The sequence below is a fragment of the Crocuta crocuta genome, unplaced genomic scaffold (assembly GCF_008692635.1).
Source record: "Crocuta crocuta isolate KB4526 unplaced genomic scaffold, BGI_CrCroc_1.0 scaffold129, whole genome shotgun sequence".
In the NCBI taxonomy this organism is placed as follows: Eukaryota; Metazoa; Chordata; class Mammalia; order Carnivora; family Hyaenidae; genus Crocuta; species Crocuta crocuta.
Window position 1 is genome coordinate 5434673 of NW_027551571.1, and position 10473 is coordinate 5445145.

General features: G+C 47.2%; 2 protein-coding genes across 4 annotated transcripts in view; one reads left to right on the forward strand and one right to left on the reverse strand.

Annotated features, from left to right (window-relative positions):
* Positions 1–1797, forward strand: part of ASAP2 (ArfGAP with SH3 domain, ankyrin repeat and PH domain 2) — a 169243-nt gene extending 167446 nt beyond the window's left edge. For all 3 annotated transcript variants that reach the window (XM_077751058.1, XM_077751059.1, XM_077751060.1), the window contains 2 exons: positions 6–128; positions 1688–1797. In XM_077751058.1, the coding sequence (XP_077607184.1) occupies positions 6–128; positions 1688–1762 (198 nt within the window). In that variant the 3' untranslated portion in view covers positions 1763–1797. The remainder of the gene's footprint in view (positions 1–5; positions 129–1687) is intronic.
* A 2775-nt stretch (positions 1798–4572) lies between these two features.
* The window catches only part of ITGB1BP1 (integrin subunit beta 1 binding protein 1), a 9777-nt gene continuing 3876 nt past the window's right edge, over positions 4573–10473 (reverse strand). Inside the window, exons 4-6 of the mRNA XM_077751061.1 lie at positions 5980–6072; positions 5318–5467; positions 4573–4796 (exon numbers count right to left, since the gene is read on the reverse strand). Of these exons, the coding sequence (XP_077607187.1) occupies positions 4725–4796; positions 5318–5467; positions 5980–6072 (315 nt within the window). The 3' untranslated portion in view covers positions 4573–4724. The remainder of the gene's footprint in view (positions 4797–5317; positions 5468–5979; positions 6073–10473) is intronic.

The following is a 10473-nucleotide window of genomic DNA, read 5'->3' on the forward strand; positions in this document are numbered from 1 at the left end:
TACAGACCAAGTTAAAGCCCAAGCGGGTCAAAGCTCTCTACAACTGTGTGGCTGACAACCCCGACGAGCTGACGTTCTCCGAGGGGGACGTGATCATCGTGGACGGGGAGGAGGACCAGGAGTGGTGGGTGAGTCGGGGGTCCAGGCCCGGGACGTCCGGGGAGGGCGGAGGCGAATCCCGGCCCACCTGGCACGAGAGGTCTGCTCACACGCGAGGCCCCCCGCCCTCGCGCCCTCCGCACCGCTGGCCTGGGTGCCCCCATGTACGTCTCTGGCCCAGCTTTCCCTCCCGGGTGGGTTTTCTCACAGGCTGGGCGGGCACTTGGGCTGCAGTCCCGAGTTCACTCGAGGGTCGGAAATGAGGCCTTGAGTTTCGAGGTGGTACTGTCGTCCCCGACACCGCGGGTTTGGTGGTGGCGGGCGTGTAGAAAGTTCACGTGGGGGCACAGTCCCCGCATGTCTGCCTGGGTCCTGAAAGGAGTGGTGACATCCGGTGGAAGCAAGGATAGGGGAGTGTGGCAGTGTGCCCGGTGACCCTAAGGGACCAGGCCCCGTACTCCACAGACTCGGTGACGCTGGGCAGGTTGCCTGTGTTGCTAGGCCCCGGCCCCTTGTCTGTGAAAGGGGAGTCACTGCAGCAGTGGGAGAGAGTACACAGAAGGCCCCCAGTGAGGGGCAGCTGTGACAGACGACAGTGGGCCTCGTGCCGGAGTCTGGGAGGTCAGCCACACAGGAGACGGCCCCGCCCTGCAGGCTGAGCTCTGCTCTGTCAGTGCGAGTAGGTCGGCACCCCCGCCCCCCCTCCTGCAAAATCTCACCAGCTGTGTTATAGCAGTTTTGTTTTAGACTTTACTTACCTCCCTAATTTACACTGTTGAGATCATTCTTGGTGCATAACTTCTAGAATTTATCCAGAGTGAAAACAAATGAATCTGCTGCAGCCTCTGGTAAACGCCTGACTACATTGAAATAGAGCCAACCACACATTTGCCACTTTCTGTGACTTTGTAACTCACAAACTTGTGACACTCAGTTTCTTCATTTAAAAAGAAAAAAAGGCAATTGGGGGACAGTAATCAGCCGCCCTCCCCCCCAAGAATGCCAGGACCTTGGTGAGTGTGCTTCTGGGCAGACGCCTGGCCCACCTATCATAGAGCGCTTCCTTACACAGCCGGCACACAGCGCGGTTCTCTGGACACGGGTGTGAATTGCGTGGGTCCACTTACTATGGGGAGTTTTTTATATATAAATGCAGTAGTATAGCACTTAAATGTATTTTTTCTCCTCATTTTCTTAACATTTTCTTTCTCTAGCTTTATCCTAAGAACACATAGAATATGCGTGAGTGGTAACTTACTATGTCTCTGGAAGGCTTCTGGTCAGCAGGCTAATAGTGGTTAAGATTTGGGGGAGTCACAAGTTGTATGTGGATTTTCAGCTGTGGGGAGGGTGTGGCTGTGGCATTTCTAACCCCTCCCCCCCCCAGTGTTCAAGGGTCAACTATATTTGAAACATGAGTTGAAAGAAAAAAGGCAAAACAGTTTAGATGTCTCACCCAAGTAATTCTTTCCCAGAAGTTCTTCTGAACGAACCTTCCTTCCCTTTTTTCTCCAAATGCTGTATAATGTCCTTCAAGGGTTCCAACATCTAGAATTTTTATAACCACCTGAACTTTTGTTCGTTTCAGATCGGCCACATTGATGGGGACCCCAGTCGCAAAGGAGCGTTTCCTGTATCATTTGTGCACTTTATTGCTGACTGAATTGCTACTGAACAAAAAACCCACTTCTTTTAACAGCTGTTATGTCCCTGTTCTGTTATTGGTGCCCAGACTCTTGCCAGAATGACCGGTTCCATGAAACGTATTGTAGGGCAGCCCATGTTCGCCAGTACCACTCTTCTGTTTTACGCACTCAGAGGCAACTGTGTGTGTATAAATGGATTCTTTCTATAAGTTGTGGTTTTCATGAAATACTGCCATACTTCTGTTAGGAAAAACTGACTTTCCTAAAAGGTGAACTGAGAAGTTATTTTAGCTGTGTAATCGAGACCCTCAACCTACAGAATTAGCTGAACCTGAAAACGTTTGAGGATTAGAAATTCCTCAGCTCTCCTCAGCCTGCTTCTGGAGTCGGTTAGTCAGTTGTCTTTGGTTGGTAAACTTGCTTTAGAAGTAGCCCAGTCCTGGACTGTCTAGATAAAATGCTGTCAGTTCACCTTTAAAGACTTTTTTTTTTAAGAAACCTTTAAAGATTTCCTTTGAAATCCACCCAAGGTTTAGTTCAAGCAACTTGGAAATTGACGCCTTAGCGTTGTACTTTCCAGCCCTAATTTGCGAGGTTGCAACTATCACTGTATTCTGCATGTGCGTGTAGCCTGTTGTGAACGATCCTGCTTAACCAAGCTACCTATGGTTTATTACGGCATATGGTCCTAGCAGTTAATTCAGTTCCACGTTAGAGAAAACTGCATTTCCTGAATTTGGTTAAAGACTAAGGATGATGGATTGCAAAACAGTTCTTTAGTTTATATGCTTTAGGTGTTCTAGAACTTGCCTTCTTGACCCTCCTCCGTCACCCAGCTAGAGTACCGTGGCGCAGACCCCACTGTGTTCACACACACTTGCCGTTTCCTATTGAGTGTACTGCTGCCTTCCCTCTCCGGCTCCCCGAGAATGTTTACTCAATTTAGTGTCTTGTATTTATATACTACGCCAGCAGGAATGGTAGTTATGCTGTCTTGAAGTCGAATCTGTCCGCTTGTAACCAAGAGCATATCTGAAATTTATAGGTCCCAGGTAATAAAACACTCCTGGACAGACATCCACTGTCTACTGAAATCCATCACGTCATTCTCACTGGGGGTGGGGGGTTAGGTTGTGTTACAATAAACCAAAATTCGTGAGTTTAACCAACTTGATTATCATACCTCTATTTAGTAATCATGAGTATAAGATTCGTAATAGGAATACTGGACATTGCGGCACTCTTTGAGAATAGGCCGATAATGCCCACTTGCATTTTTACCAGAAGCGAAGGGATAAGCTTAGGTCCAGGCTTGGAAAGCGAGGCAGCGATGTTTTCATCGCATGGTTACGATGGTACCTTTGATTGGAGCAGCCTGTCTCTATTAGTAAGTGCAGAGCTTTTTGTGTTTTTTTTTTTTTCCATTATTAATTGCATTCTACTTTTTATTGTCTTATAAAGGAAAACAGAACAAACTGGAATGTTTTATGATGTTGTGTGGCAATTGCTTTTTGCCTTTCAAAGTTCCGGGTAAAAATATGTTAGATCTGTAATTAGTTTTGTTTTGATTTTAAAGCACTACATCTGTTTTCACTAATTGTTCATTTCTGTTGTTTGAACCCTTCCATTTAGTTAATTCCCTCATAGATTTAAGAAAGTAAACCTATATTTTGCACAGTGCACTTCTTACGTATATTTTAACACAGTCCTCTTGCATTTTGTCTCATAATCCGCCTTTTGACTACTTGGTGCCAGCTTTATAAGGAATGAAAGTTGATTCTCACCGGCATTTAAACACCAGTTCCCAAACTAATCTATCCGGTTCACTGGTACAGAAATATCTAGGAACTGTTTTTCCACTTGACAATTTGGTGGTGCTATTGTGCAGTAATTAATATTACTCTTGCCAGAGGAGAAACTCTAGTACCTTCCCTGATAACATCCTTTCCTAGTTCTTTGCTCTTTGCAAATTAAGAAACAACTTGGGAGAAAGGAAAACACTGTAGATACCTATTTATATTTAAAGTTTACGCTTCGTGAACGTAGCTGCGGGATTCTGGCATGTTCTTGCCACTTTCCATCAGATCTGACTTCGAGGGCTGAGGACTCAAATGCCTGCACAGACTCGTAGCTCCTGTGTGGTCTGCTGAGGGGTGGATGGCGCACTCTGCGGCTCGGAACGCTACTGGAGATGGATGATACTCTTTCATTCACTTGATTACTTTGAATTAGTTGCAGCGCAACTGTATATAATGTATAACCTAAATCAGTTCTTATTTTCGTGGTCCTTACCGCAGTGATTTATAATTAGAGCATGTTCAATAAGGTGACTCCTCCTGTTAACTAGTCATTTGACTGGAAAAAAATAAAATACCTGTAAATGGACATAGTGTTATTTTTAATGTTTTTAATCCTTTAAGCATTGCATATTAAAATGGTCCTTTAGAAAAACCCACTAGCCTACTGTACATGCAATTCTTTCTCTACTCTTTAATATGCGTGGCGATCTTTGGTCTGTGAGCGGAGATAAATACTTCGGTCTCCTAGCGTGTCATCCTGACGGTACACTTCACAGTTTTACTTTTTGTGTCATGAGTTGGCAGCGCTCCATTGCTGTTACAGACTGGGTGAGTGGTGCTCCCGGGGGGGAGGGGGTGCACACATGCTGCACCATGGACTGCACGTGGCCTCCTCGGAAAGCTCTCCGTGCTCCCTACTCACGAGGGCCTTCTGTGACACTTGGGTGCTAAGCTCATCTGTGTTTAAAAGCGATGGGTGAGGTTTCTTTTTTAGTCCCAGAAAGCAGAGAACCTCGCTGAGAGTTCACTCACTGTAATAAGACACGTTTTAATAGAAAAGCAAATGATCAGTGTTACACACTGCATTTCTTCACTTTCATCACTTCCTTCTTCCAAAATAGCTCAACCCTGGAAACCACTGAACTCCCACACGAAGTTAGCTTCTACTTGATTGCAGAATTCAAGATTTCTCAGATGTTAACACAGAGTCAAAAGCAGTGGATAAAACTTTGCAGATAGCTTGTGCTTGCTCCTACAGTGGGTGGAAAAGACAGCGTAAGAGACCTTATCCATCTCTTCCCGAGTATAATTTGACGGCAAATCTATAGATCGGACCCTCCTAACACCTCTCCTAGACCTGCCCATCAACAGGATACCATGTGTGTGTGTCACGTGCCCCCTTCCTGCGTGCCTTTGGGGAAGCACGCGTGGTAACGTGAACTTGGCCTTTGGGAAGGAGCGTGATGGGTCCCTAAGATCACACGTACAGAACAAGAGGGGCTTCTGCTCAGGAGGGCACACCACTTTCCTCACCTGCCTTGCAACAGCCTTGACCTTGAGATCCCAGCACACATGAGTACTAATCCCGCCCGGACAACTGCCCGCCAGCAGCAAGTCAGGGCCGGCTGGCTGACCTGGGCCCTGACGGCCACCCACGGCACCCAGGTGCACAGCAGGTGGCATCTCCAGAGCCTCTGAGAGGACCATAGGTACGCTGTGGTTTTACCCTCATCTGACGAATGAGAGACTAAGCAAGCCAACTGGAAACCTCACCAGGCTGTGGCACTGATAAACCCAGAGGCTGTATTCCTCGTTGCTCGCATCTGTGGTCTTCAGAGCCAATAAGCTTTTTCCTGCCCCCAGACCATCATCATAACACACCATCCGGATGATTAAATACAGAGAGTGCCGATGCAAGACGTCCTGCAGAAGTCAGGGAGATGCGACATGGTTACCATGTTACCTGTGCTTTACACACTTAGTTTTCTGTGCAGAATTTATTGTGAGGCTTATGGATCTAGCAGAAAATAGTTATATAGGTTTTTCACCCAAATGGACGTTTGAGAATGTTCAGTTAATGGGGCAGTTAGCCTTCAGGGTTATCCCCTCCTGCTTAAAATTCCAGAAAGACGGGAGTAAGATCTGAGTTCACGATCCCCTTCTCTATGCCAGGCTTCTAAGCCAACATCTACTGTGAGCCAGCATGAGGGCCTAAGTAGAAAAGGCATTAGCGGCCAGCAGTGGGGGTGCTGCCCGGGGCCCTCCCATACCCGTACCCGAGGAGCAGAAGGAGGTGTCCGTTAAGGAAATCAGTCAGTTTTTAAAGACCAGCTGCCAGGAACGTTTACCAACCAACAAGCCTACAAACAGCAGACAGAATGACAAATGGGCCCTAACCAGCCTGACTCCCAAATTCTCTAATAAATACTACTTACATACTGATCTGAGGTTGACACTTTTATACCATACTTGGAAACTCCCATAATAAATTCTTCCTCCAGAGGAACGAAAGGTAACTTTCCATCTTGCTTTAAAGTAAAAATAAATGACATGATCTCCATTAACAATTCTGTCACATTCCTTAAAACTTACCAGCCAAGTTCAGTATCCGCCCATCACAAACCCAAACCCTTTTAAGAATGTGGGGTACACGGGAGCCTGGCAAGAATCGTTCTCCAAAGAGACAAAAATTTTCACCAGGATTTTGTTCTATTTTGTTGTCACAGTTCACAGATCTGAGCAAAATTCACATCCATCTGTCCTGATGTGAACGCTTAGTTATAAACTGAAATCATTCCCACAGGTCCTAGTGAGACTTAGATGTTTACATTAGAAAAATAAAGGTATTGGGGCACCTGGATGGCTCAGTAGATTAGGTGTCTGACTTGGCTCAGTCATGAGCTCATGGTTTGTGGCTTCAACCCCGCCCCCATCAGGCTCTCTGCCGTCATCAAGGAGTCTGCTTCGGATCCTCTGTCCCCCTCTCTCTCAAAAATAAACATTAAAAAAAAAAAGGTATTTAAATCTTAAATCTATTTTTTTTAAGTTTATTTATTTGGAAAGAGAGAACGTGTGTGAGAGAGAGTGGGGGAGGGGCAGCGAGAAGGGGAGAAAGTCCCAAGCAGGCTCCACGCTGTCAGCGCAGAGCCCGGTGTGGGGCTCGAACTCATGAACTATGAGATCATGACCCAAGTTGAAATCAAGAGTCGGACACCCAACCAACTGAGCCGTCCAGGTGCCCCTAAAGCTTCGGATACTCCAAGCTTCTGCTGCTGTTGGCACGTGGAGCCGTCGGGAAACAGCTGCAGGAACCTTGTTTCAGAGCCACTTTACGGCTTCCCAGCTGCCAGGTAGGTGTGGCTGCCCCCGTCCCAGGGCTTTGAGTGTGATGAGCAGACGACACCGACGGTCTCCCTAGCGCATTATCTNGGGGCGCCAGCGGCCCCCACGGCGCTTCCGCCATCGCGAGAAGCAAAAGATGCGCTAATGGCAACGCTGCTGCCGCCAGCGGGGCTTTGACGAGGCCCGGGCGGCCTGGGAAACCTCAGGATGAAAGCCGTCCCAGTCCGGCGNACACGCGCGCGGACGGCCTGCTCCCCGCGGGCAGAAGGGGCTTCCCGTGCCCTCCGGTTCTCCGGGACCCGCCAGGCCCACGTCGCAGAGCAACCGGCGCGCTCGCCCCGGGGAGGGGCTCTTCCCGCTGTGCTGCCGTCTAGCCCCTCGTTAACCCCCAAGACCTGTGACTCCCTTCCGCGGGAGCTCAGGAAGCGACTGAAGTGTTTTGTTTCAGCCACTCGCACGCGGGAAGGGCACACACCTCGCAGTACTCTGTGCACGACGTTCGTCTTTGAGGGTCTTTAATTTTCATGCTTAATTTTCCTTCATAATTGTATTTTTTTTTACTCTTCTTGACTAGGACGTATATTTATTTTTTTTAATTAGAGCACGAGCAGGGGAGAGGGGCAGAGGGAGGGATAGAGAGGGGAGACTGAGCGAGAGAGCGAGAGAGAGAGAATCTTAAGCAGGCTCCACACTCAGCTTGAAGCCCAACATGGGGCTCAATCCTGCAGCTCTGGGATCATGACCCGAACTGAAATCAAGAGCTGGGAGCTCAACCAACCGAGCCACCCAGGCGCCCCACTGACTGGGATATGTGTTTGAAACCCACTTCACCTCAGTTCTTTTTGCAAACAGGGTATAACTGACAGGTCAACACCACTAGGGGTTAGATTATCCGAAGAGCTGTAACTAGGTCAATGGAGATACAGTAGGGTTTGCCAGACAATTTGAAAACACAGACCTACGGTGTGTGACCAGTCCCCGCACTCCGCTCATTTATATGAGGAGCTCAGTCAGCCCTGAGAATGGAAAAAGTGCTGTTTTATTGAAGAAAAGAACTGTCTCTTCCCATGGGACTCCGTCCTACATACCTTGTACCACCTATGACCACAGTGTTCAGTAAATATACTAACAGTGATAAAAGCATGGAACATTTTCTCCAAAGCCATGAATTTATTCTCTAGAATGTTCTTATATTTAAAATATATATATACATATATATATTCTTTTACCTGNGCTTTGTCCTAAAGGTGAAAGGAAAATTGTTAACGGTAAGACTTCAAAAGAAGTACCTGCGTTATGGGGTACCCTCAACCCCTTCGCAAGTAAAAAAACAGACTTGTCAGAACTTAAACATTAGTGAAAATAAAACACTTTTAATGCAGAATTATTTAAAGTAATAGGAAAGAACTTGGGATTTCACTAACCCTGTCTTCAGTGACTCATGATACACTCAACAGAAAAATCTCAAAAGGCACAAATTACAAAACAGGAGAAAAATGTCAACTGGAAAACGATTGAGTGCCTTCAAGATACATTAAGATATTTAGAGGTTTTTTAGTCTCTTCTTCCTCTTTACTACGTTAACTATGAATCTGCTTTCCCCGTTCAGCAAACCAGGTCTACCTCTGCCAGGTAGTTTGGTCAAAAAAGCCAAACAAAAAACCCATAATTGTTTTTTTCATGTAGATGGAATAATGCCAGACAGGAAGTCCCTTAACATCAACTGATGTTACTTTACACGACAGATGGCATCAGGCTGCAGAACTGTGTGGGCTGTAAAATCCAGCCGAGGCCCAAATCACCACAAAGGGCTATGTAATCTGCCATGTTAGAGGAATACTATGTGGTTACGTTTAGGTTATGTTTATGTAACAAAAGATGCCCATGTTTTTAATGTTTTTAAGGCATCTGGAAGTAAAAATAATAGACCCTACGCTACTCTATGCTCTCTTACATCATATGCTTCCTCCCTTCATCCCACCCTCCCCCTCTGCCATCCCCACTTTCATAGACTGACCAGTCTCCGATCCTAAAGGGAAAAGTAGACAAGAAAAATGTATGGTTTTTTATATTTCCAGTTAGACTCCAGCCATTTATCGGCCTGGGTGGGAAGCTACCCTTTGATGTCTCAGGAGCTACTAATTTCAGGTGGCTGCAGGATGTTTCTGAGGGTCTGTGAAAGACGCTACCCTTGCATCTCTCTCATCAGCAAGATGGACCTACACCCCACAAACAAGGCCATTCCAACAGAACTCTGCCACTCCACGTCCTGAGAAGCTGTTCTGAAACCCCTACATTGTCACCAGGATCTTCTGCACACGGGTTTGCCCCAGGAGCCATTCCGAGCAGACGGCCCACATGCGCGAGCAGACCGCCAAGCAGTGGCTTTCGCCAGCCCCTTCATGCCGACCCGCGTCCCACGAGATCTTGGGCCGTTTCTAAACTCTTGTCCAAAATGGCAGAGGAGAAAACGAAAACCCCCAGGGCACAAGAGCTTGCCGTGCTGCCCCAGTAATGCTCCCTGAGCGCCAGGTCAAAGCCTTGGTAAGTGTACAGCCCTGCCCCATACCTGAGCTCTTGGTAGAGTCTGTGTCGAGGCTGGCGGTGCTGGACCGTGACAGCCCCCCGAGGCTGGAGTCTACGGACTGAGGAAGAACAAACACAAATGGAAATAGAATTAGAAGCGCTGTCTTCTCTCAAATCCTCTACCAAACGTTCAACTCACTTCTTAAAATGGAATCAACACGTAACAAAAGCAGGTTGACTCTTCAGGCAGATCGAGTGTGACCGAATGTTCTAAAGACACATTCCACGGCAAACGTCAAAACACAGGTCCTCTTCCCATAGGGGCATCACACAGACGCGGTGTGGGCACTCCCAGTGTAGACCACAGCTGCTACCCCCGCCTCCTGGTAAGCCCCCTGGAAGTCAGGTCGTTGTGTGGAAATCTATGCCTTGCTCTCACTTAATTTCCACTGGCCCCAGAAAGAACCCGGTGCAGAAAGCAGGCAGGAAGCAAGATCCGTATCATAAATGAGCAAAGCTACCCAGCGGGGTGAAGGATTTACCCAAGGTTATATCTAGAAAATACCCCAGGCCTCCAAAGGAGGCCACTCCCGTGCCGCTGCAATTGCTCGGACGAGGACGGGCTCGCACCGTCGCACACAGGCCGGCCCGCAGACCAGAGCACGGTGCACAATGTGAACTGCAAAGAAAAGTCAACACAACTGTTAAGCAAAATGCAAAGCCTCTTCCATGTTAGCGTGGCTGGTTCTATAGAGTTGTACTCTGGATATGCTTCATTTCGTTAGAAATAGCACTCTGTGAAAATTACGGATTCCAAAAATTAGTCACCTCAAATCCAAATGAGATTTTAAAAGGAAAATACACTCAAATTTTTTCAAAGTTTGAGAAGTGAATCGAGGCGAATCCGAAACTGTATCAGGTCTTATATATGTTTTTCCCCTTTTTCAGTAACTGCGCTTCTTAGCGCATAACATAAGGTGAGAACAGAGCTGTGGGCACAGAGATGTTCACCATGACGTTCCGTGTGGGCCTGAAAACCAGAAATAACGTACACACTCGGG